The 26,965-nt window shown below is 48.1% G+C and overlaps 1 protein-coding gene across 2 annotated transcripts; it reads right to left on the bottom strand.

Moving 5' to 3' along the window:
- Positions 1-2,727: 2,727 nt before the first annotated feature.
- On the bottom strand, positions 2,728-25,624 carry IRX5 (iroquois homeobox 5). Of its 2 annotated transcripts, XM_036881016.2 has the most exons (4): positions 24,915-25,624; positions 23,457-23,862; positions 22,512-23,288; positions 2,728-2,846 (listed from the first exon to the last, which is right to left on the bottom strand). In XM_036881016.2, the coding sequence occupies exons 1-4, from the start codon at positions 25,161-25,163 to the stop codon at positions 2,782-2,784; spliced, it is 1,497 nt and encodes a 498-aa protein (XP_036736911.2). In that variant the 5' UTR covers positions 25,164-25,624; the 3' UTR covers positions 2,728-2,781. The 2 variants fall into 2 exon arrangements, with proteins under 2 accessions (XP_036736911.2, XP_036736912.2); XM_036881017.2 differs by lacking the exon at positions 2,728-2,846 and having other exon boundaries at positions 22,193-23,288; positions 24,915-25,622.
- Positions 25,625-26,965: the final 1,341 nt, after the last annotated feature.

Here is a 26,965-nt window from a genome sequence, read left to right as displayed (position 1 = left end):
TTTCAAAAGAGGTTCCATTGACTAAACATATTTTAACTTCTCTAACTCATTTACTCCCAGAGCCCTGTTTTGTTTTATTGACTTGAAGATTAGGTTTCCACATTTCTTAAGAAGTCTCTCCCCTCCCCTTTTTAAACACATCTGTCTTTGAGGGTGGAAAGGAGGAGTGTTTTAAACAGGAGTTGTTTAACTAATTGCCAATTATCTCTGAATAGGGTATGGTTTCCAACAGCTGTAAGGGATTTTGGTCCCCATCCATGGCCTACTGTTGCTGGTACTTGGGAGTGTGTTGAGATATTCTTGGCCTCTTGCTTCAAAGAGACAAGTACATCTCCCCTCCTTCATTCTTGCAGACTGCCTCAGCCCTGCTTTTGTACTAAGTGGCTGGCTTATGAGGCCACTGACTGTTTCTGACTCTAAGAAGATGGGTGAATACTGTCTCTGTCTCTCTCTGTCTCTTTGAGCATGAGTGGCTTGGTACTTATGGGGGCAGAATTCGCCCCCAGGACTTGGTACCTATGCTGTCAATTGTGCATTTTAACATCTTCCTTGTGTTTGGAGGGTTCTTGTTCATCTATGAGATCAGACTTTGCCTCCTCTGTCCTGAATCTAGCAGAAAGCTCAAAAGAAACTCTAATATGAGATGCCAGAAGACCCCAGTATGGATGGGTGATGTTAATTGTCCCTTCTGGCCCAGTCTGCTGGATTCCTGGGAACAGGCCAATGGCAAACCTTTGTAAATGTTAATCTCCTTATGCTTAAGATATCACACTGTCTTTGATGTTCCCAAACATGTTAACTTGTATCTTGGTTGAAGGTGTGTAGCCCAGACAGGCCAAAAACTTGTTTTGTCTTCCTTCAGGATTGCTCAATGATAATATATTCACCTCCAGCTAAAATATGAATGAATCCCTTTTCAAAGCAAGTCTGGGGAGGGGGACAAGATGCAATGACACTTGGGGTCACTACACCCCCATCCCCTGGAATCAAACTTAATTTGAGTAATTTTCTCACTGAAGGCCCTTTGGATTCAAATGGATGAACTTACCTGTTTCACACTCCTCCCACTGACATAGAGAGGAAAACAAAGGAAATATTTTTAATGATTCATTCATATTTGTGTGGTTAAGGTAATGCTAGTTGCTGTAACAAATAAAACCAAAAACGTGTAACAGCTCAAATAAAATGGAAGTTGATTTATCCCTGATGTCAAGTCCAAATTGGATGCTCTTGACTGGAGGTGGTTTCCCTCCAAATATGATGCAGCAATCCAGATTCATTGCCTTATGGTCATTTCTTCAATGGTGGTTTCCAAGATGCTATATTCACCTGCAACAACTCATGGCAGAAGAAGGGTGGGGGAGGCACACCCATTTCTTAACTGCTGGTGCTTAGAGATAACACATGTCACTTCCTATCATATTCCATTGACAAGATTTTGTCACATGTCTTTGCCTAGAAGAGAGGCTGGGAAATACAGTCATGGCTTGTAGCTGCTTCCCACTGACAACCTATGCTACAGAAGTGGGAGCATGAATCTCTGCCACATACTTGAGCTGTGCAAAGACAGCTGGGGTATTGGAAGAAGAAAGCAGTTGAGTGGGAGTCAGAGGATTTTGAAATTTAGTGTCTGACTATGTCCTTTTGGGTGTCACTTTACCTTTCTGAGCCTCAGTTTCCTAATCTGTAAAATGGAGATAATGTGGAATGGGAAGGGATAATAATGGTGGCCATGCTAGATACTGTCAAACATTCTACCTGTGGTTGCCCATGAAGTTTGGATACCACAGTATTTTAGGAAATGTGATATAATTGACAGTTTATATGGATTTCAACTTTCCATGAAGAAAAATTCAAAGAACTAGCAACACTGGGCCTGCATTCCTGGATGGTGACTATCAGCCAGAGGTGAATGTAAAAAGATATTACTCTGAAGTCGCCTATGGTCCCTTATCATCCCATATGGCCTGCTTTGCCCATTTACATGGAATGCCTGGCCCCTATCAGCAGGTAAACTTGAGACTCCTGAGCTATGTGTCGTATGTGTTAATGATGATCACACTCAAATTTCAGGAGTGTTTTAATTTTCCTTTTCTTCTTTCCAAAGAACTTAGCCATTGCCAAACCTCCACTTGAGCTGCAAAATCTTGTACACTGGCTTAATTAACTGAACATCTCTAGAAATTGCTTATTAATAATGAAGGCCAATGTATTTAATTTTTTTAATTGTTGAATTTTTAAAATCTTGGCAGAGCATTATGTCATGCATATTGTAGCACAAACTTCAGTATCTTGTAAATTTTCATAAGATAACAGATGGGAATTCCTGGAGGTTTTATTCTGGAACTCAGAGTCTTGTGAGTCCAGTAATATGATTGGGAAGGTGGCCTGCTGAGGCCAGTGCTGGGGAGGATGACTGATGGCCATAATTAATTGGTAGTGGTGGTGATACCAGGGCATGGCTTTGTTGGGGCAGGCTGGTTATCTCCTGCCAATATCCACTTGGATATCATTGGGAAAGCAGGAGATGAAAAAGCATGGAAACCTTTAAACAGTGTGTTGAGAGAAGCTAAGCTAAGAAATAGAGTTATGTAAGACTACTGGGCAGAGCAGGGCAGCTATGAGAGAGAGAGTGGGAGGGCAGGAAGAAGGAGAATAATTCTGAGGATATTATGTAGGATAGGCTAAGGTACACTGTTATAACAAATGACCCCAAATCTCAATGGCTTGAAACAACAAAGGTTTATTTCTTGCTCACGGACAGTATATATCCATCAAGAGTCAGCAGGGGTCTCTGCTCCATGTTGTCCTCAGTCTGGAACACAGGCTGATGGAGACTTCATCATCTGGAACGTCATGATAGGAAGGAAAGAGAAAGAGTAGTGAATCATGTACTGACTTTTAAGGAGCCCACCCACAAGTGAAACATGTCACTTCTATGTACATTGGTAAAGGAAGTCATATGCCATGCTTCACTCGGAAGGGAGGAGAAGTACAGTTCAGCCACATGCTCAGGAGGGGAAAATAATAAACTCTGTGAAGCGCCATCATATCTACCTCTCATTGGATCCAGGATCCTGGATCTAGAATGGATCTGTATGAGTTGAGGCTCAAATCTTTGGGTTGCAAAAATAGAGAAACTCATACTACTTAAACAAAAGGGATTTGATTGACTCACAAACCCCAAAATCCAGCAGTAGGTTGATCTGTTTTCAGGCAGAGCTTAATGCAAGGGCTCAGTCTTTAAGATCTGTTCTCTTTCCATCTCTCAGTTCTGTCCCTTTCCATATGGAGTTTGTTGTCAGGTGTCATAGTTCCAAGGTTCAAGTTCAATGGGAAAAGAAAGCCTCTACCTCTGTGTATAAATACCTCTCTTTATAAAGTTTGATAAAAATCCTAGGCCACAATCTCACTGGACCAAACTGGGTCATATGCACATTCCTGAACCCATCACTGTATCCAAGGGGATAGAATGTTAGTCAGGCTTTAATCATATGTCTAGTCTGGGAACCAGAATTGAATTAACTTCATTCAAAAGTATGTAGACCAACGGGAATGGAGGGGTGGTTCTTGAGGAAAATTCAGGGTGCTGAACTAGAATAGGAGTCTATAAATAAAATAAAATAATACATGTCCACTATAGAACGTAGAGATGCTCCAAACCAATGGCTTTCTAAATGTTTTTGTAAACATGCTTCAGACTGCAAAGCTAGGCTGGGGTTTTTGTACTCTCTAATCTCCCTTTCAATTAGAGTAATTGTGCTTTGTTTGTTAAATATATTAGAATTCCACATTAGATTTCTTTAGAACCAAAAAGGGAAATCTTCTGCTAAAAATAAAAGCAGCAGCAGAAAGATTAAACATCACTGCTCTTTGATCCCATGTCGTCACTTTGCAAAAGAAGAGATGGAGATTGCAAAACATTAGTAAATTTCTCCTCATGTCTCCTCAGCCAGAATTAGTTACATGGCCACCTAGCTGCAAGGGAGTCTGGGAAAGGGAGCATCTGGCAAAGGGGAATGGAATTATCACATTTGGCCTAGACATCAATGGTTCATCCTCTAGGCTGGGCACATTGTCACCCTCAAACAGTTCCTTCAGGAAAAAAGAAGGAAGGAAATGGCTCTTACATTGCTGTCAGCCATGCTGCTATGAGTCTGATCTCACTGACTTCCTTAAGATTAGGACTGGGCCTTAGGCCTCTGTTTATTCCTCCATTGGTCTATGAAATTTGCCTGTCATGCTTTCAATACTTACAACAATCCTATAAGGTGGTAAATCATATATGGACTTCTAAAGTAGCAATATACAGACTCTCATCACTATGGCATGTTCCATTTTACAAATGGAGTAATTGAACCTCAGAGATGAATTGCGTACCTAAGGCCCACAATTGGTAAATTTTGCTCATCTCTTACTTTATAACTTTAGCACAGAGGTGCAGAACACTGATGGTGGAGGAATCTTTGAGTGAAGACTTTTTGCTACATCAAGACTGATTGTAGAAAGGTGGGGGAAGGGAAAGTGAGGATGTGGGCATACCAGACAGAGGGAGCAGCATGTGCAAAGACCCAGAGACAAACAGTTTTACAGGTGTAGAGTATAAAGTTTCAAGAGCATCATATTAAGAGTTTGGATTTTGTATGGGGCAATAGAGAGTCATTAAGTATTTTAGGTAGTGGAATTATATCATTACCTATGCTGCCTATCTTCAGTAGGGAAAATCAACTCACTGCAGGGAGCAGGACTAGAGCTGGGAGGCCACTGAGGAGGTGAGAGATAACGGTGGCCTGGATTATAGCAATGGCAGTGAAAATGAAGGAAAGTAGAGATTCAGGGAAAAAAATCAAGATGTTGAATCCACCAAATATGAAACCAGATTTGGCAACTGGTGGTGACAATTTGGAGAAGATGGGAAAAGCTGAGGTTGACTCCAAGGTTTTTGATGGTAGCGTCATTTTCTAAGGTGGCATGGGTGGGAGGAGAGCAAGGGGAGCAGGAACCCAGGCTCCCAAGCCTTCCCTGTTGGTCACAAAGCACTCTGGATCCCCCATATCTGTCATTCAATAGGGAAAGGTCAGAATTCAGGACTGGGCCGGGGCTATTAAGGGAGTCCTGATGAAAGAGAAGTCCCAAGTCCTCATGCAGCCAGCTCCATACCCTGCAAAGAGCACTGGGTGCAGGGGAGTACTGCTCACCTCACTCTGGGAGTGAGCTCCTCCCTCATCCTGTCACAGAGCTACCACAGCATTTACTCCTCTCTTCCATTCAAGATAAGACACCTGGGCCTCAGGTTCACCTCAGGACTGACTACCAGGGTTCCAGACACAGATCCTGACACAACTCTGGCATGCACTTTATTGTTCTCTCAACCTGTATCCTCAGAGAATCACTTGCTTTCACCCCAGGATCCTGAAGACACAACTCTGTGCCTGGCACAGTGTTAAGGAAAAAAGTGCAAAGATAGATTATTTCAACACTTTATAAAATCATCTTAAAATCTCTGTGGAAGAATACCCCCAAAGAGCTAAGTCAAATAGTTTTAGAAAAGAAAAGCAAGGAGTAAGGACTACCCTACCAGATTTTTTAAACTTATTTTGTTATCATTAATATACAATCACATGAGCAACACTGTGTTTACTAGATTCCCTCCATTATCAAGTCCCCACCACATATCCCATTACAGTCACTGTCCATCAGCATAGTAAGATGCTATAGAGTCACTACTTGTCTTCTCTGTGCTATATTGCCTTCCCTGTGTGCCCTCCCATGTCATGTGTGCTAACTGTAATGCTCCTTTTTCCCCCTTATCTCTCCCTTCCCACCCATCCTCCCCAGTCCCTTTCCCTTTGGTAACTGTTAGTCCATTCTTGGGTTCTGTGAGTCTGCTGCTTTGTGACTTCAGTTTTTGCTTTGTTTCTTATGTTCCACAGATGAGTGAAATCATTTGGTACTTGTCTTTCTCCACCTGGCTTATTTCACTGAGCATAATACCCTCTAGCTCCATCCATGTTGTTGCAAATGGTAGGATTTGTTTTCTTCTTATGGCTGAATAATATTCCATTGTGTATATGTACCACACCTTCTTTATCCATTCATCTACTGATGGACACTTAGGTTGCTTCCATTTATTGACTATTGCAAATAGTACTGCAATAAACATAGGGGTGCACATGTCTTTTTGAAACTGGGATCCTGCATTCTTAGGGTAAATTCCTAGCAGTGGAATTCCTGGGTCAAATGGTATTTCTATTTTTAGATTTTTGAGGAGCCTCCATACTGCTTTCCACAATTGTTGAACTTCCCATTAGCAGCATCAGATGCTTTTTCAGCATCTATGGAGATGATCATGTGGTTTTTGTCCTTCTTTTTGTTGATGTGGTGGATGATGTTGATGGATTTTCGAATGTTGTATCAACCTTGCATCCCTGGAATAAATCCTGCTTGATCATGATGGATGATCTTTTTGATGTATTTTTCAATTCAGTTTGATAATATTTTGTTGAGAATTTTTGCATCTATGTTCATCAGGGATATTGGTTTGTAGTTTTCTTTTTTTGTGATGTCTTTTCCTAGTTTTGGTATTAGAGTGATGCTGGCCTCATAGAAAGAGTTTGGGAGTATTCCCTCCTCTTCTCCTTTTTGGAAAACTTTAAGGAGAATGAATATTAGGTCTTCGCTTAGTGTTTGATAAAATTCAGCAGTGAAACCATGTGGTCAAGGGGTTTTGTTCTTAGGTAGTTTTTTGATTACTAATTCAATTTCCTTGCTGGTAATTGATCTATTCAGATTTTCTGTTACTTTCTGGGTCAGCCTTGGAAGGTTGTATTTTTCTAGAAAGTTGTCCATTTCTTCTAGGTTATCCAGTTTGTTAGGATATACTTTTTCATAGTATATTCTCTCCTAGTTTTTCGTATTTCTGTGGTGTCACCAGTGATTTTTCCTTTCTCATTTCTGATTCTGTTTATGTGTTTAGACTCTCTTTTTCTCTTAATGAGTCTTGCTAGGGGTTTATCTGTTTTGTTTATTTCCTTGAAGAACAAGCTTCTGCTTTCATTGATTCTTTCTATTGTTTTATTCTTCTCAATTTTATTTATTTCTGCTCTAATCTTTGTTATGTCCGTCCTTCTACTGACTTTGGGCCTCATTTGTTTTTCTTTGACTAGTTTCATTAATTGTGAGTCTATACTGTTCATTTGGGATTGTTCATCTTTCCTAAGGTAGGCCTGTATTGCAATGTACTTCCCTCTTAGCACAGCCTTTGCAGCGTCCCACAGATTTTGTGGTGTTGAAATTATTATTGTCATTTGTCCCTATATATAGCTTGGTCTCTGTTTTTATTTGGTCATTGATCCATTGATTATTTAGGAGCATGTTATTATGCCTCCATGTGTTTGTGGGCTTTTTCATTTTCTTTGTGTAATTTATTTCTAGTTTAATACCTTTGTCATCTGAGAAGCTTGTTGGTACAATTTCAATCTTTTTTAATTTACTGAGGCTCTTTTTGTGGCCTAGTATATGATCTATTCTTGAAGATGTTCCATGTGCACTTGAGAAGAATATGTATCCTGTTGCTTTTGGATGGAGTGATCTGTAGATGTCCGTTAGGTCCATCTGTTTTAATACGTTGTTCAGTGCCTCCGTGTCCTTACTTATTTTCTGTCTGATTGATCTGTCCTTTGGAGTAAGTGGTGTGTTGAGTCTCCTAAAATGAATGCACCTAAAATAGAGTGAATTCTATCTTGCCCTTTAATTCTGTTAGTATTTGTTTCACATATGTAGGTGATCCTGTGTTGGGTGCATAGATATTTATAATGGTTATATCCTCATGTTGGACTGACTCCTTTATCATTATGTAATGTCTTTCTTTGTCTTTTGTTACTTTCTTTGTTTTGAAGTCTATTTTGTCTGATACAAGTACTGCAACTCCTGCTTTTTTCTCCCTATTAGTTGCATGAAATATCTTTTCCCATCCCTTTACTTTCAGACTGTGTATGTCTTTTGGTTTGAAGTGAGTCTCTTGTAGGCAGCATATAAATGGGTCTTGTTTTTTTATCCATTCTATGTCTTTTGATTGGTGCATTCAGACCATTTACATTTAGGGTTATTATCAATAGGTAGGTACTTATTGCCATTGCAGGCTTTAGATTTGTGGTTACCAAAAGTTCAAGGGTAACTTTCTTACTATCTAACAGTCTAATTTAACTCACTTAGTATGCTATTACAAGTACAACATAAAGGTTCTTTTCTTTTTTCCTTCTTTTTCTTCCTCCTCCATTCTTTATATATTAGGTATCATATTCTGTACTCTTTCTCTATCCCTTGATTGACTTTGGGGGTAGTTGATTTGATTTTGCATCTGCTTAGCTTTCCAACCCCACTAATCTCCAGAGCACCATGCAATATAAGTTTGTGCTTGCAAAGCAGATCTCCGGGGCTGGGTATTCAGCAATCCCAGGCCTCCACTCCCTCCCCACTCCATTTCTCTCCTTCCCACCTGTGAGCTGGGGTGGGGGAAGGGCTTGCATCCCTCTGGATCAAGGCTTTGGTACATTACCCTGTTTCATGAGGTCTGCTCTGTTCTCCAGGTGTATGCAGTCTGGTGCAGCCTTCTTTCCTGTTGCTCTTTTAGGTATAGTTGTATTAACTATATTTTTTGCATTATATATGGTTTTGGGAGGAGTTCTCTGTCTCACCTCTCACACTGCCATCTTGAATCTTATTCTGCCCTACCAGATTTTAAGACATATTGTGAAGCCATATATAGTAAGACAAAGAGTATGGTAGTAGCTCAAGAAAAATAGACCATGAGAGCTCAGAACCAGGTCTATGTGTTTATGGAAACATGCATGAAAAGTTGAAAAGCCAGCTCAAAGCTCACAGAGGTGTATGCTTCTTGGAATCATCTTGTTTCCAGTCTTACATATGGGCACTCAATATGTGACCAATGGACATACTAGCATTGTAGGTGGAGCTAGAATGAATGACTTCCTAAAGCACTCCACAGACAGGCTCATACTTATTCTAATCAAATCCCTGGGAAACAGATATGACCATCATTGCTCTACTGTGATGGAACTGAGGTTTTAAGAAGCTAAGCCACTTGGTCAAGGTCACAAAGCTGGTACATGGCAGAGGTGGGATACACACCCAGCTTTTCCTGATCCCAGAGCTCTCACACTTTGTTGTTTCTTCCTCAGCAGCAGCCCCATGTGGAGAGTAAGCAGTGTGAGCTGAAGCCACTGAGAAACCCCTAGAAGCTTCTAGAAGAGCTTGAACTTAGTCTGAAACACAGTGGATTTAGATGGGAGACTAAGATGGATTATTCTGAAGCAGAGGAGGCAGCTTGGGAAGGGACTTGGGGAGTGACTGTTCAGCCAGTGTTACCACAACACAAGATACACATGAGGGATCTTAGGAGATAGGGCCTTAGGAAAGTGGGGTCAGACTGATACATAGCTTCAAATAACATTAAGAGGAACTGGGATTTCTAATCTTTTTGAATTGCAGCTTTGACTTTGTCACTCTCCTGCTCTATAACATTCTGTAGCTCCCCTGGCTGTGGTCTCCTAGTAATAAGGGAAGAGTATGCAGAAAAAAAGCAAGAAGAGCATGGAGACAGAGAGATGTAATAGAAAGGCTGGTGTCACAGTTCAAGAGGGAAGAGCAAGGGTGTGGAGGGAGGGGAGAGAGGAAGAGCATGCTCTTTGGGGCAGGGTTTTATAAGATGCTCTCCCTGTCACATCCGACTCCTCTCACCATATGAAGGATCAGGTTTTTCCTGCTCCATCAGGTAACATTTCAAGCTTAGCAAATAGCAGGTACCTATTCTACTCACAGCAGAATTTAGCCATGGATAGATAGAAAAACAACCACTACGCAGAGCAGCAAAGAGCAGCCAGCATCTCCCCATTACAGAAAATGAGTCGATTTTCTCTTTTCTGATTTTGGCACCTGCTTATGCAAATAAACATGTAAAAAGGTGATGATAGTAGTACTTACTCCATAGGCTTGATGAGGCTTCCTGAGATCATGTATATAAGCCATTGTGTAACAACTGGCATATTAAGAGCTCAGTAAGGTAACTATTATTGTTGATTTAAAAATAATTGTTTAGATATTATGTTAACCCTTGAACTATGCAATTAGCAGCTTTTAGCAGAGGAATTGGTGTGGGAATTCTCAAATATCATTTGTTTTACCCCCAACATGAAGACATGGGCTTTATGACTAAGAAATGTCAGGAGATGAAACAAATTCCATTCCATTCAACCAAAAAGTTATAAATTGTTATTCCTCCTGCTATGAAGATTGCTAATTACAAATTGATGGAGAGATAGATGGACAGATGGTAAATCATGAAAGCTAATCATATTTTCTGTTTGAAGTACTGATAGCTAGAAAAAAAGAAATAAAAGGGGGAAAAAAAACCTGTTCTCCTTCCATAAGCCCCTGCTTATGTGACAGAAGTCCATGGTGTCACCTCTAGGAGTTTTCATTATTCAGCAGTTTTGGGAATGAGTGATTGATGTAATTAAAGTTATTGGTAAAGAAAGACTCAGTTACCAAGGAATAGATGAGTCAGCAGAAAGTTTAAGTAATGAAATAATGTTCCAAGGAGTGATTCTTAAAATAAGCTTTTTCTTTTCTTTAAATGCTTAACCATTGCTGGTCAGCAAAAAGATGTGAAATGGTTAAGTTAAGAACTAAGGAAAACACACTACATGATTCTAGAAATTCTCAGATGAAGTCATTTTCAATAAGATGAATCCATATTTATTGAGAAATAGGAGAATTTACATTTAGGGAGAGTCAACCATGTGCTTTAGCAGGCTTTGCTTATTTTATCTCATTAATCCTCATTTCTGAGGTTGATTCTGTTACTATGCTCATTTTATAGATGAGGACATTTAGTTTCAAAGGGGTTAAGGAATTTTCCCAATGGTGCACAGCAGACAAATGTCACAGAGGGAGTGGAACCCAGGCAGTCTGGCACTAGAGGCCACCTTCTTCATCACCTCAGGCCTTGGGCCTCTCTGTTCAGAGTTCTAAGTCATTTCATCTGGCTCACTAATATACTCAAGATAACAGAGTGCAGCTAGGTTTGGAACGCCCATCTTTCTGACCTCAGACCTGTTTTAAAATTCTTATTTCTATGAGAAAGCAAAAGCAAGTACATTGGCTTGTGATCTATTCATTTGTTTTCATTTCCACTAACATGAATTGAATACTCAGGACATGTGTGGCTTTGGACTCTATGTTGGTACTACAAGGATGGTCAGGGCAGGGAGACTGCCAGGAGGATGTGCAGTAGTCCACGCAACAGAAGACAAGGGCTCAGACCAGAGCAGTGGGGCAGAGGTGGCTGAATGCAATCCCACAGAAGGGTCAGTGCGACCTGGGGAGTGAATGCATGTGAGGCATGGGGAGAAGAGAAGGACCCATATATTTCTAAAGTCTTCCACTGACTATATGAGGAAGCCAAGAGAAGCTGATCTGGGCTTTGGGGTAAAGTCAGAAGTGGGAGTGGACTTCAGTTTGGGACAATTTGAATGTGAGCTGCTTGCAGGTCTTCTGCCTATAGATATGCTGTGGGTAGTAGGATGTGTGGCCCAGAGCAAGGTGGAGAGCTGGGCCTGGGCACCACACCAGATGTGCTACAGCTCCATGGAAGTTCATGGCAGGTCTTTCAGGCCAGGTGTGGGAGGGCCTACCTGATAAACAAACTGTGCTAATGGGCTTCCACCCAGGGAGAAATGAGAGCAGAAAGAGGCAAGTCCGAGGGTAGAGAGTTGGGGTTGACTTTGAGTGATATTATGCAGCCAGAAACCCCTGGTCCCACTTATTAACACTAAACAAAGTTGTCGTGTGTCACTGTGGGCAGCCTCAGGAAGGAGTGGGGTGGGATAGGAAACTGCCACTTATAAGCAGCGGGAGAAAGGGGACATGAGGGAGTGCTGGGGCAGAAACCTCCTAGAGAGAGATGGCATCCACGCCTCAAGCCCACCCACTCCCAATTTTACTGAGAACTGAAGGTCCCAACTCCCTCTTCCCCGGCAGAAGGAAAGGGAAAGGGCCAGAGCCCTTTGTGGTGTCAAAGGGCATTTGGGGTTGTTGCTCTTGGCTTCCTACCCCAAAAGAGTGGCCCACAGACAGGAAAAAAGGGTTTCGGTCTTGCAGAACCAGTGGGACAGAAGGAACAACAGCCCAGCAGGTTTGTAAAGATCCTCCCATTTCAATCCTGCCTTCTCCAAAGTGCACGATTGGAGTGCAAGGGATTTATTATGAAAAAGGTGTGGGGGAGGGCAGGGTGGGATCAGGAAGGCAGCCATCCCTGGCTCTGTCACCACCCAGCTATGTGATCTTGAGCAAGTTGAGCAAATCAGGGCCTCAGTTTCCACATCCATAAAATGAGCAGTTACTTAACTTTCCAAAGTGTAGTAAGCACATCGCTGGGGGCACATGAGATTTTAGGTGGGGGTGAAGAGATGCTCACTCCACCCATATAACTTTGAGGGCAGCCAGCAAGGCAGAAGGAATGGGAATGGGGAAACCTCGGAGCAACCAGAGACCCTGCAAGATGCCCGTCACCTTCAGGGCCCAGAGGGCCAAGAACTTCATTTAATTACTTTGTTTTTCATAATAATCTTCTGTTGATGGCAAGTGATAATAGTTTTTCAGTGTTAATAGTGGTATAATGACTCCTTCTAAAATAAGTAAGGGGTGAAAAAATTCAAAGGAAATTAATCTGTAAATTGTAGTTTCAATGGCCAGAGGTTATGAGAAAAATCTGGAGTGTTAGTAAGTTTTAAGGAGCACAGAGCAAAGTCAGGGTTCATTCCTTACAGACTCAAGTCCTATGGTTCCTTCTCAGATGTTCCTCCTATGAGTTTTAGGAACTGCCAGGCATTTACCAGATTAAAAGGGAAAATTAAAAAGAAAGAGAAAGAAAAAAATCTGGAGAAAAACAATTCCACCAACCAAAATAAACCAGGCCAATGATTTTTTTCTACCATACTCATGAGAGCAAAGAGGTAGTGTTTATTCCAAATGAGCCTTTTTCTCCAACTTGCCACTAATCCACTCTTTTATGTGACCCAGGAAAATTGTTCCACAACTACCAATGAACATTTTTGCATGTATGAGTATTTGGAAAAAGAGGTACCTATTACCACAGGGTTTAGATTTAGATGCTGGATGCAAATAGAGGGCAAACAAAACTAACAAACAAGCCAAAAAACCTTGTGGTTTGGAGCTAAAAAAAAAAAAGTCTCAGAAATGACAACTGTGTGGGAAGTCTGATGTCAAACTGTGTTAGCTGGGAAGGTGTCTGGGAGACTGTGGAACTGTGAGGTTTTCACAATCTAGGGCTAACAGATGTCTCACTCTGCTCAAAAGATGTCGAGATGCTGTTCCTAAGGGCCTGTGGGTCCCCTTGGGGACAAAATCACTGATAGTTTTACACACACACAAAAATACTCAAGCTGACGACCTTGTATACAGCACAAGGAGTCAAGAAAAGGATGGAAGACAAACAGTCCAGCTGAGACATTAAAAAAAAAAAAAAATGGAAGAATGAAACTCAAAATAAATACATGAAGGACCCATGATTTGGGGCTTCCTCCTTCTTGAATCTTCATTTAAAAGAGTTGCTCTGTAAAATGATGGACAAAGGAACATTAACTTTTGCTTGAATTATGTGAGAAAATTATGGGTGGACAGACAGGAGAAAGGAGCAGGTCTTTTCAGATAGCAAATATTTAAGGAAGAAAACCCTCCCTGGCAGGGGCAGCAGTCACCGTTCCTCCTTGCTATTGGTGTCAGGGAGAGATGGCACATTCCTGGTTTCCCCTCATCTGTACTTCGGAGTCCTGAGGAGGCAGCCATCCTCCAGCAGCGTTTGAGGAGGGCTAAGATGTTTCCCAGCCCAGCCTAAAAATATCTCCCTTGACAGCCTGTCACAGTGTCTGAGATTCCACCATTATAAATTCATTTCTCTCTGTTAAGGCATTTTGCTTCCAAGAGTTCTCTGTTAAAATACAGATAGCCCAGAGAACTTAGCTTGGCTGGGACCACAGGAGAACACAGCCTAGGAGTTAGGAGACCTGGATTTCCAACTCAGTTCTGCCTGCAAACTCACTGCGCGAGCTTGGGAAGTCATTTTCTGAAGCTCTCTTTCTCCACTGATAAAAAAGGAAAAGGAAAAGAAGACAGAAATAAGAGGGAAGACATGGTGGTCGGAGGGCTCTGACATCTCTGGTTTTAGGAGGAAGGATGTGAGGAAGGATTTGTTCATTTCAGGGTTTGCTCTGGACAGTGTGTACTTGGCCAGCAGATATCCAGCAATCCCTTTGGGCCCAAAGGATCAAGTCAGAGAGAATCTTACTTTCCCCCTCCTTGGAAAAAAAAGTCCTGCTCCTCTCTTACTATCTGGCATCTCAGCAAACAGCATCCCCCAAACACCTGAGTACTCAGGCCCAAATCCTTGGAGGCACCCAGTACTTCTCTCTTTTCATGCCCTACACCCTAACTTTCAGCAAAGCCTGTTGGCTCTACCTTCAAATATAGCCCAAACTTGACCACTTTTCCCCACTTCTCCGGCTACCATCCTGAATGGAGGCAGCAATACCATCCTCTGGGTTCTCCATCATCTTCACACCTGGGAATGCCTTTAAAACATAAATAAGATCCTGTCACTTCCCTCAAAACCATCCCTTTTCTTCCTCCCTCTCTCACCATAAAACCCAAAGATCTCACCAGGAACTACAAGGTCCTCTGTAATTGGAATCTGGCTTTGCCTTAACCCCCTCCCCTCCCACCAAGGTCTCTTTGCTGTTCCTCAGACCTGCCCTTACCCCAGAATCTTTACACTTGATATTCTTTCTTTCCAGATGTATCACCCCCCAGATATCTTTATGGCCTAACTTCTTTCAGGTCTCTGCTCAAATGCTGCCTCCTAAGGGATGCTTCTCAGACTGCCTTCCTTTCCATGTCCTTACCATACTTAATTTTTCTCCTAGTACTTATCACCTGGACAATGTGATAAGCCATTATTACACTCATTTGTTTATTTTCTGTCTTTCCCTCTAAAATGTAAGATACAGGAGGGCAGGGACTTTTTTTGTTCACCATTGCATCATCAGATTCTAGAACAGTGTGTTTGGGACATTACAGGTGCTCAATTAGTATATGTTGGAAGAACGGAAGGGAACAGTGTAGGTGGAACTGCACTAACACAGTGGCCAGCACAAGCCTTTCACTGCAGAGGTCAATGCCAAGATCTTTTCCTCTGTTTCAGCAAGGAAGGATGTCCTGGGGAGTCCCAGTTAGAGCAGATTGTTGAGAGACCTGGGTCTGGCAGTGTGGGCTCTGGGAGGTGGGCAGGGAGGGAAAGAATCCCAGCTGAATGTATAAGTTCATGGGCTGCAGGTTCTTGATTGAGACCAGGAAATGTTGCTAAAAGACCCTTGTGGAGTCTGCAGAGGAAGGGTGGGTCATGAGTAGGAGGAACTCTGAACTGTCCTGGGAACTAACCTGAAATTCAATTCTACCCCAAGGCAAGTCCGGCTGGCTCTTCATGCTCAGCTCTCACCAGGCCACTCCCCTGTCTAGCTGTCTTACCACATCAAGTCCCAGGGAGTGATGCATGGCCAGAGGAAATGGGGAGGAGGAGGGAAGTACTTAGGAACATCAGCTATTCTGGCAGGATCCTCCCCAAGTCAGAACTCAAAACCTCAGTCTGCTGCCCACCCTCTTGCCCCCAGGCCTGGGCTAATGTCTCCCATGAAGTGAAGTCTAAGAGAGTGTGACCCTAATAACCATACTGAAGGACAACTCTGTGCCACCCTCTAGAATCCTCACAAAACCAGGGGTGGTAGAGGCCCCATTTTACAGATGAGGCCACTAAGGTTCAGGGAGGTTATTTGATCTGTCCAAGACACACGGATTAGGAAACTGCAGAGGTAGGACTAAGGCCCAAATGCCCAACCAGTAAGCCATTACACCTTTGGACAATAGCTCATTTCTACATCTCCACGCTGTGTGGGGTGCCCTGGTCACACTTGAGCCCCAGCTTCAATGAGGCAGAGGCAAGAGGCTTAGCCACCTGGCTCTGGGCCTGCAGACCCAGGAGCCCAGGTCCCCCTAGGGTCGAGCAGCTGGCCTGCAGAGGACGATGGTGGGAAGACTGGAGCTTGTGCCCGGAATCCGGCAGGGAGCAGAAAGCAGCTAAGGTGAAGGAAAGTGCTCAGGGCAAACCGTTGAGGAAACCTTTGCAGGAGCTAAGCACTCAAAGGCCGAACCCCAGTTGTGTTAAGCACCGTCCCAAGGCCGCCAGTGCAGACTGGAGCTCTCCAGCTCTTGTTTGATGAGCAGCGGCCAATAAATTCATTAATCATCATTTTATGCCTCATCAAACCCCCTCCAAGCCCCTCCATGGGAGTTACACAAATTAGCCCCTGAAAAGACAGTAATTTCAGTATAGCGAGGTAAGTGCTTTCTGATGGGCTCCGTGCACAGAGCTCTTCTGACAAGCCAATCCATCAGTGCGTTGGGGACCGGGCGCTGCCGGGCCGCCCTGCCTAGCCAGGCCTCACCCCGCCCAGCCCTGCCCAGCCTCAGCCGCTCTACGCCTTCCAGTCCTGCCCAACCTAGCCCCCAGGGACTACCTGGCAAGGGTCTCGGCCTAGGAACCCCTTTCCCGGGCTTCCTTGCACCCACCTTCCACAGACTGTCTCATCCAGCCTCTTCTTCACCCTTCCTGACCTCGTTCCCAGCCCCTCTGAACAGAAGAGAAAGTTTGCTGGAAAAACCGAAGCCCAAAATTAGGGAACGAGGGTGGCAGAGATGGACGCACTGGAGCTTAAGTGCTGAACTCCAGCCCCAGGGAGGAAAGAGCTAGGCAATCCTTCCCTCTCCTGATGTCTGGATGTTGTGGTCCCGCGACCCCTTGAAATTCTCGAAGGGCTGTGTGTATTGCATGCTTACTTTACAGGAGGGAGAGGCGGCAATTCATGGCTTCCTGCCTTTTCTGAAAAAAATCCCAAGCTCCAAAAGAGGGCCTTCTGGGAACAGAGAAGAAGGTCCTTTCATTTAAAGGGTGGCCCCACAGGACCCAGAGGGTGGGCAGAGGGAGAGGGGAGCATGGGGGCGCACCTAGTCTTTTTCGTGGCCCTCGGGTCTTTCTCTCTGAAACTGCCACCTGGTGTAAAAGACGACGCCTGGGGAGGAAAGCAAGAAAGGATTTTCAATCTAATAGCCGGGGCCGGTATGACTCTGGCAGTTGGGTTGTTGGGTAAGGAAGCAGAGGGGCACAAAGTCAGAGAAAACTGGAGAGGGGTAGGGTATTTGCAAGCGCTAAGCCGACGCCGCGCCTTCTCACTTTCTGGTCCTGGTGCGCAGAAGATCCCCCCGGGACCCGGCGGGCAGGACCCTTGCCAAGGAGGTCGACGAGGAGCCTCAGCCCATGCCGAGCCCACCGGCTCCAGAGTTGGATGGCTGCGGAGAGCTCGAGCGCCCAGCCACGCGCAGCTCCTTCATTAGCTTCCCCTCCGTGGCGCTGCATGCCTCGGAAAATAAGTTAGCAAACGGGGAGCCGTTTATCTCTTTTATCTTGGGGCCTGATCCAATTAAATAAGTGCACATTTACATTTGCATCCATCAGGCGGGAGCGCAGAGAGCCCGGGGTTTGCTCGGAGCAAATAAAAGCAGATTTCACTGGGAAAAGTGGCGTCTGGGCGAGCCAAGCTCGTCCCGGCGCCGGAAACGAGCGCGGCAGTTTAGGCGGCCTTGGGGACCTAAGGCTGGGGCCTGAGGCTGACAGGGGGCCAGAGACCCCCAAAAGCCAGGAGGGGCCCGGCCAGCGCAGTGGGTACAGCCAGAGCTGCATCTCTACGCCTGAGGCGATCCTCTGTTAGGCCACAACACGGCCCCGCCTCGCACCCGGGTCGAAGTCACATTTAACGCGAAAACGAAAAAGATACCAACTCTCGCCTGGTCACAGAGGAGGACCCAGGGGGTGGGTCTAGGGACAGTCTCGCAGCTTTGGCCAGTGGGGGCGGAGTGCAGTAGGCAAGCTCCCAGTCAGGCCCGATTTTCTTCCAGTTCGTTCGCTGAGGGGCGCGGGATGCCAAGAGCCAGGCCAAGGGCCCGCCCCTGCTTTCGCCCAGTATCTCTGCAGTTGATACTACCCGTTAGCGCTTCGGAAGGCGTGACAGGGGACGCTCAGGTGAGCATCCCCTGCTTTGCCACGCTCACCTCATTAAAGGTGCTTTTGAAATAGAAGAGTTCGAAGAACTGGAGGTTAGTTCTGTTTCTTTTTTCTAAAGATATCCAACCCACAGACCAAAAGATACAAACGATCTTGGAGGACGCGATTGCGTGGCAGACCCAATACGATAAACCGCAAATTAAACAAAACTCCGCGGAGCGCAGAGCCCTGGCTTGGAAAGGCCAGCAGGAAAGCAAGTGCACGCACCTTAAGCGGAGCCTCAGCATCAGCGCCCTGCCTGAGCTGCGCACGGCTGCGGCCCCCACCTGCAGGCTGTTTCAGCTGCAGGCGTATTTTTCAAATGCCTGGTTTTCGAGGCTGTACTCAAGCTGTGGCGGGAATCCGTAGGGTTAAAACTGTGCTAGTCGAGGACCCTGTTCTCCAAATCTCTTTAACTGGGTCCTGGGACCCCGGAAGCAGCGAGTGGGGGTGGCGGAGCAGTTTAAGTGTGACCCGCTTAGGGCTCAGAGCCAAGGCCCCGATGTGGGTGGTGGGCATAGCCGGGTCTAGCTTTACTCCTACTCTCTTTGAAAAGCTTGGTGCCCGGGAACCAGTAGGCGGCGCCCTTCCTAAGCTACGTCCGTGTCAACTACCTTTTGGGAGCACAATCACATTCCTTTGACTCTGGGCGCTTTGCAAAGCTCTATTCTGTGCCTCCACCCCAGTTGGCAGCTCGTTGTGGGGGACAGGTGGGTTGGGAGGCACGGCCGGTTCTAAAACCGCACGCACTACCCTCCTAGTCAACCTTCCACACTTCAAAAGCTGCACACCTCTCGCGGAATGAGAGGTCCTAGGGCTTTGCAAACCTGGAGGCCTTGATGCGGACTCCGCATTCAGGCCAGGGAACAGTATTTCGGGTCCTGGCACCCTGAGCCGAGGAGCTGGAAACGGAAGACCCCCTTTCTCAGTCTCTCCTCCAGGCCGGCCTATGCGCCCTCGGGGATTGACTGGGCTGTTCGCTCCTCATCCGCAAATCCCATGAACTGATTCGGCCTGCACAGAGAAAAAAGGGAAGGGACTAAGCCCGTTCCCAGTTTGGCCCTGCCTCAGTGATCCTGCCGCCCCTGTTGCTGGGAATTCAGCGCCTCCTAGTCTCTATGTGCCAAGCTGGGCGTTCCTTGGGGGACTGGAACCCCTGCAGCCCAGCGCAGGTGACAAACGCCCGCGCAGCCCAGCACCTACGTGTTTTAGGCAGGCGCTGTCTCGCACAACTTCTGCGCCCCAGTCCAAGCCTGAGAACAAACCTAAACCAGGCACACGCCGGACGTTTTCCGCCAGCGCCTACCAGATGCCTAGCTTTCGAGATGGCCCAAGATGGCTAAGCGAAGGCTCGAGGAGGGGCTTGGGACCTTAAAGATACACAACTACTTCTGGGATTAAACGCGAGAGGCATTTCCTAAAGGCCCGACCCCCAATTTGCCTGGCAGGCCTCCCCCAAACTGGAGAATCTCTAGACACCAGATAAAACAGTCTCATGAAACAGCTCTGCAAAGGAGAAGACCCCCAAACTGAATCGGGGGCTTGTACTAAAGATGAAGTACGCAAATAAAACCGTAGACACTACAGAGGCCAAGGACAGGAGGATGCGGGCAGGGGACAGCGACTCTGGCACCAGCCTTCCAGCCCCTGGAGCTTTCGCTCCCTAGCCGAGAGACTTCTTGTGCCGCCGCAGGTTGGGGAGAAAAGCCGCGGGCTCCCTGGCGCGCGGTTACCGTTCCCAAGCAGCCCCGCGGGCATTCGGCTCCCAGTCGGGAGCCTCGGCAATCAGACTTGGGAGGCCTGCGCCATTTACATATGCCTGGTAACACAAGGAGGCCTGTAATTTTCTTTTTAAAATCATTGGGCAGGGTTTAGGGCCAGTGCTTCCAAAACCCCGCAGAGTTGATGTCGTTCTTAAACTCTCTTTTAAGAGAAGGGGAATGGCCTATTCTTCTAACTTTTTTAGAAGAGAAGGTGACTCCTGGGGCTGCATATTCAACAGGAGGGAGAAAGCTGATTGTGAACCAGTCTGTCGGGGGGTGGATGGAGGGGGCTGGGGCGCGGGGGGTAGGACAAGTCATCTCTGGAATTCAATTGTTTAAAAAAATCATTTATAATTAAAGGGACAAAATAAAATACGATCGTCTCATGCATATTTAATCATTCGCACTTCCAGCTTTGAAACCATTTTCCCTGCGTGAATTTTCTCACTAATTGAAACTCTGAAGTCGATTGCTGTTCGCAGAAACATCTGGACAATACAACCTCTCAAAGTTTTTTTCAATTCGAGTAAGTTAAAGAAGCCCGTTGCCCGTTAAAGTAAAAGCTCCGGTGATACTTGGGGATGTGTTTTAAAAACCAAGTAGGGTTAAAGTAATCTTGAGTAGAAATGCAAATACATGCACTTTGATTTAACCCAATTAAACCGGTGTTACGTGCAAACAGATTCTCTCTACACTCAGGCTTGGGTTTAATAGAACAAATGAAACCCCTCGCTGGAATATGTTTTTGCTGTAAACTCTCCCTCCCCTCACCCACCCCCGAGACCACCGAAAATTTCCCACGGAGTAAAACACGTCCGCGGTGCCACATCTCTGGCGCAAAATGGAGAAACGAGCACCCACAGAGTTGGCGGGCCTCGGGCGCAGGGCGGTGTCTCTGCCTCATTTGGGATTGAAACGTATCCTAACTTTTCATTTTGAGATGAAATACGAGGAATGAAAACGAGAAAGTAAAACCTGAAGAACCCTTTTGTAGCTATTCGGACTCTTGAATTAGAGACAAGAAGAGCGCTAAAGCGACGACAAGCCTGATCGAGTGAGTCCACAACAGCCTTATTGTCAAGGCAAATGTCCTCGAACTTTTGAAGGCCACTTGCCCAAAAAGGGGCCCGGGGGTGGGGATGATCTCTGGGTCGGTTCGTGACTCCCCACAATTCTTCCAAGCCCCTGTGGCGCTCCCTCCCCCACTTCCGCCCACTCTCCAATCTCCAACTCAGAAAAGTGCAGGCTTGTAATTCAGGACAAGTGTGACACCTACCTGTGAAAGGGGGGAACCGTCCCCTAAGCCGGTCCCGAGGCCCCAGCCCCACGGCTGCGCGGGGATCTACCGAACCTCCTACTACACGCGCTGTCGCGGATAGAACGTTTACTAATTTAATCAAGTACAATGAAGAGATCAGTGCCCAATTTTAAAGGGGTAGAGAAGACAGTGACTTGGTAAAGCCTTCTCCTTGGCATCTCCTAATGCTCCCCGCCCGCATTAGCCTACAGCACCTTTGAAATAGTAATAAGGGCTAAATCCGGCATAAAATCGAACTCATTAGCAAAGTTCACCAGCTGATTGCTTTGCATAAAACACGACACTGATTGGAAGTAATTAGGTTAAGCGATGGAGCTTGGGTGGTGCGTGTCTCTAGCTGGCTTTGCCATCTTTTCTCCCTTCTGGGCACACATTTGGGTCTCTTTCCTCCTTCCTCCAGGGTCCAATCTCCCCCTCGCAGACCACATCAGCGATCCAAATCTTCTTCCCGGCAGGGCCGGGTTCCCCCGGGGCTTGCAGCCTAATTATGGTTTCCCCCAGCACACTGAGGTTCTGTGGAACCTTTCATTCCCCACTTCGAAAAAAAGTTGCAGTTTGCACCTTTTGTCCAAGGCGATGGACAGTTTATTGAGGTTTCTAAAAAGTAATGAGTGGCTCTGATTATGTTAAAATCTCTTTTAATTAAATATTTCGCATTTTACAAAGACGGCTGCAGTTTCTTTTACTTTTTAAATCTAAGAGTATAACCTGTTTCCTTTCTGTAATAATACTTCAGCTCATACCCAGAAAAATCAATAGGTGTAAAAAATTAAATTAACTTTGTATTTTCGAACTATGAAACACTTTGGGGGGAAACACAAATGTATATATTTATATTACAAAAAAAAACATTAAATGCCTGTACAGGTGTCTTAATTTCATAATTTACTTCAAAGATATTGAATTATCAATTTAAATACAAAATGCTACATTAAATATACAGAATAAGATTTAATACAAATCCTTTTTTTAGTTTTTCTTTTCGGTTGGTTAAGACATTTTTGTGTGTGTGGAGATGTTTACATTTTTATGTCACCCATCTCCATGAACTATAAACTTTTTAAAAGGAGGGGTAATTTTGCTTTTCTCTCTTGTTGATGGAAAAATAACTGCCAAGGCCATGTTTTTTAATAAATTAGGAAAGTCCGGGACCGACGCAGCCCGCGTTAAATGTCGGACATACCTTTCTTCAATTCATAGGGAGAGTCTTTGCACAGGTCTAGCTGGGACTGGCTCCGCAACATTTTCGGGTCTTTAGCCAAAGCGTCCGCTCGATTCAACACGGTCTGGTTTAATCCATTGAAATGTGAGCCCGGACCGGTTGTGGGGCCTGGCCCAGGCCCTGGATGGCCGTGAAGGTGTCCGAAGGAGCCATAGTTCGTGTAGCCGGGATAGAAGGGCGCCGTGTAGTAGAGGGGTCGGGACAGCACCGTCCCGCCTGGAAAGGGACACTGCGCCGAGGGCGAGCGCGATGGCGCCGGAGCCGGCGACGCGCGGCTGCCTCCTAGGGCTTGCCCGGCTACGGGCCCGGGGCACGGTGGGCATGGAGAGCCCTCACTCCCGCCGCCCCCGTCCTTGACCTTGTCCGAGGATGTGGCTATCTCTGCCAGAGACCATAGCTTGGGCTTGGCGAGCACCGCCTGCGGCGGCGGTGGGGGCGGAGAGTGTATGACCGAGGGCCCGCCGGGACCTGGCGGCAGCTCTCCCGCGGCTGGGTGCGGGCCCGGGGCCGGCGCGCCCGAGGGGTAATGAGGAGCCGGGTCCTCCGCCAGTCGCGCCGCCTCCGGCCCGCCTGGGGAGGGCCCGCCGGCGCGGGGGGGCCCGGGCATCGCGTCGAGGCGGCCCTCGGATGGCGGCTCCTTAAAATCCGAGTCGCTGAGGCTGCCCTCGGTCTCCTTGCCGACTGGGGTGGGCGGCCCCTGCAGCCGTTCGCAGCCCGAGGCCGCCTTCTGCTCCACTCCTGCGGGTGAAACCCAAGCGGTCAGAGGCGCGAAGGCCGCGCGGGTCGGCACAGGTCCCTGCCTGCAAAGAACCCCTAGCCCCAACCTCCAGGCCCTGTGCGCCCCTCTCCTGGTCTCCCTTTTCATTCTTACTCCTGCTCAGCACACCCTTTCCCGCGTCCACCAACCTCCTTCGGGGCCCTCGGCGTCGCCCTTGTCCTCCGGCTTCTGGGGCTCATCCTCGTCGTTCTTCTCCAGATCAATGTTCTCCTCTTCCTCCTCGTCCTCGCTGCGGTTCCGCGGCGTCCACGTCATCTTGTTCTCCTTCTTGAGGCGCCGGCGCGCGTTGGCGAACCAGGTGGACACCTGGGTGAGGGTCATCTTGGTGATGATGGCCAGCATGATCTTCTCGCCCTTGGTGGGGTAGGGGTTCTTGCGGTGCTCGTTGAGCCAGGCCTTCAGCGTAGCGGTGGCGTCCCGCGTGGCGTTCTTCCGGTACGCGGGGTCCCCATATGGGTATGAGCCCAGGGGCGCCGCGTAAGGGTGGTACCCCAAGGAGCCTGCCATGCCCGGTGTATGGTCGTAGGGAGAGCCCTGCAGGGAGTAGGCAGAGAGAAGGTGAGAGTGGGCAATGGTCCTCGGTGCCATCTGTGCGACCGAGGCACAGGTTCCCTGGCCCGGGGGTTGTGGGCTGCGAGGTCAGAACTCTCGCTTACCCTGGGGGTAAGGCTGGTAGGCTCAAACCTAAGGGCAACCCCTTCTCCTCAAAAGGCAGCAGGGGCGCTAACTCCTGAGTCGGTTTCTTCTGGGGCGCCTGAAACTGTTCTGGCCTCTCGGCAGCACCCTATAGGCCCCCATCTACCCGGTATGTCCGCACCCCATGAGCAGATTCTGCCACCGGGGACAGGCCCTCCACCCGGAGAGAGGCCTAGGCAACGGCGGCGACTCTGCGCTTGGCGCCCTGGTGGCTGCACGTTAGGCACAAGGGGGGAGAACAAGGGAAATCAAGGCATTCTCCCCAACCCCCAAAGAAAGGCAAACCCAAAGCCAAGCTTTGCCCTGGCACGTCCACCCCTTCAAAAATGTCACCCCAAACCAAATCTACGGCGCTTTTCCTGAAAGTGCACCCGGCCGAAAAATCCCGGATACACCGCAGCTCCGCCGACTTTTCAGAAATGTAATACCTCCAAATCGGATTGCGAAGATAGGATTACGGATTTGTAACATTTTGGAGGACTAATTAAAGGTGAGGCCAAACACATTTACATACTTAGCACTCTTCTACTCGGATTTCAGGTCTATTTCTTTTGAGCTACTTTTCCAATATGGCAAAACCAAGAAAATAAAATGAGATAAAATTTGCAGGGCGGCCTGTAGCTCACGTTTGAACCAAATGCTGCGACCTCTCCCTGAAAAACCCCTTTTCCGCCAGCTCAGTGATTTGAGCAAGACGAGGCTCTCCTCTACTAGCAACTGCTGAGCCCGAAGCCAGGCGAAGCCGAGCAAGACAATCGCCCAAGTTTGCAGAGACCTCCAAGCTTGGCGGGGGCTGTTCGCGGAGGCGCCGAGGCCCGTGGGCCCCGCAGTCCCCTCCGGCCCCGTGCGGTCGCTGCTGCCTTCTCCCGCCACGGCCCCAGCTCACTCACCACATACGAAGAGAAGGCGGCGGCCGCCGCCGCCGCGGGGTCTGCGCCGTACTGGAGGTGCGAGTTGTAGCCCGGCGAGGGCGCCGTGAAGGCGGTGGAGCCGGCGTAGGGCGAGAACGCTGAGCCCGACGACGAGCGGCCGAGCTCATCCGTACGGGGCCCCGAGATGACGCTGGTGCTGTACGCCGGGCACGAGTAGAGCGCCAGCGAGGCGGACGGCTGGTACAAGTAGCCCTGCGGGTAGGACATGGCCACACACGGGCATGGGGCGCGCCGCGCCGCGGCCGCCAACGAGCCGGGCGGCGCCCTGCGAGGGCGAGCGGGCGGGCACCTGGCCTCCGGCTGCCCTGGGCCGCCGCTCCTCGGGTCCCGGCTCCCGGGCTCGGGCCCGCTGCGCCTCCTCGCTGGCTTTCCGCGCCTCCGGCTGAGACTGCCAAGCCCACTCCTCTGCGCGTCTCGCTCTCCCCGGCTAGGTTTTCCCCCCTCCCTTGCTGCTTTCTCTTTTTCCCCCTCGCTCTTTGCACTGGGGGGCTCTGCTTTTGGCTTCGCAAAGGTCCTGCCAAGATGCTAAGTTGGAAATTGAGGATTCTGACGCCTTGTGCGCGCCTGAAGCTCCTCCTTCCCGGGGTGTAGTCGGTGGGAGGACTGGCAGGAGCCTCTGGGCGGCCACAGCCAACCCAGCCGCCAGGCGCGCCTCGCCCCCTCCCTCTTCCTCCCCGGCTCCCTCTCCCGCTCGCAGGCGCTCCCCTCGCCCCTCCCTCGCGCCCGCCTCTCCTCCGCGGCCCTCCTCTCTCCCCGCTCCTTCTCTTCTCCCTCCTCTCCTCTTCCCCCCGCCCCCCCGCCCCCCCCGCCTCCTCTCTCTCTCTCTCCGACTCTCGAGCGCCGGCCCCAGGATGACAATCACATCCCCGACGATCTCTTCCAACTTTCCTTCCCTGCTAAGTCGAGGTGCAACCGAGGTTCCGACGCAAGACGGGCCCAGGTGGCGGATCCGGCAGCGCGGGAGCACAAAGGGAACGAGGCCGCGTATTGAGCGCCGGCGAACTCTCTGCTCTGCCCTCGCCACAGTAAATCGCGAAGTTAGCGGATTTCTTGTTTTCCAGGAGGCCGGGCTCCGAGGTGGTTCGCTGCCCACCCGTCCCTAGCTTCTCCCCAAGTCAGCGGGCCCAATAACTAGTTGGAGACCCGGAGTGAAAGTCCCTGGGAGAGCTGGATGGATGCCCGCCCGCGTTCGGGGCGCAGGGAGTCCGAGATGACTGTCCCTTTCCGCCAGCAGCAGCAGGTGGGATAGAGGCAGGCCTAGGACAGCTGTACTTCTCCCGCCCGGCCTTCCTTCCGCCAATTCCGGCCAGACGGCGAAGGAGACACGCGGGACCCGGGACTATGTGGGTAGCCCTTCTGTACACGAGAGGTAGTGGGCAAGAACTGTCAGACGGAGAAGCAGCTACATAGGAGTCGGTTTCAGGACCTCAGCACACACTCTCCCGCCCCCACCGTGCCTCGCTGCCTCCTTCTAGAGGCTTTGCAGCCCCAGCTCGCATCACCAGACCAGCGATGGTGGTGCGGGTTTTTTTGCCCTTCGCAGGCACGCTCGCACCCGCCCACCCTCCTCTGCAAACATTCGTAAGAGCTGTGCCCAATCCAATCACTGTTTGTTCAGCGAGGCGCTGGCAAGGCAAACACACACAACTGAGTCACAGGCAAAGCCCAGGCCACGACGGCCACACGGAATACAAAACAGATCCTCCGCCTGTCTCCTCACTACGCGCCGCCACAAGCCACAGACGCACTCGAACGCTGCGACAGACAGGGGCGCTGGTGAACCAGGACTGGGGCTGGCACAATGTTGGGCACTCTGCTGGAGCTCAGTATATCAGAAACTTTCTGGCTTTTTATAATGGGGTCACACGCAAGCGGAAGCACTACTGGTCCATATAGTTCCCTTCAATGACTTTGCCAGGCGAGATATATTTTATTTCCTGAACTCCAGCCGCGGCACACAAACCCACTCAGCACACTCGCACATTCTCCGCAGCCGGACTTCACGCACG

Source organism: Manis pentadactyla, chromosome 15, assembly GCF_030020395.1.
Source record: "Manis pentadactyla isolate mManPen7 chromosome 15, mManPen7.hap1, whole genome shotgun sequence".
Classification (NCBI taxonomy): domain Eukaryota; kingdom Metazoa; phylum Chordata; class Mammalia; order Pholidota; family Manidae; genus Manis; species Manis pentadactyla.
The sequence above is the reverse complement of the archived record's forward strand: the minus strand, read 5'-3'. Positions and strand labels throughout refer to the sequence as shown.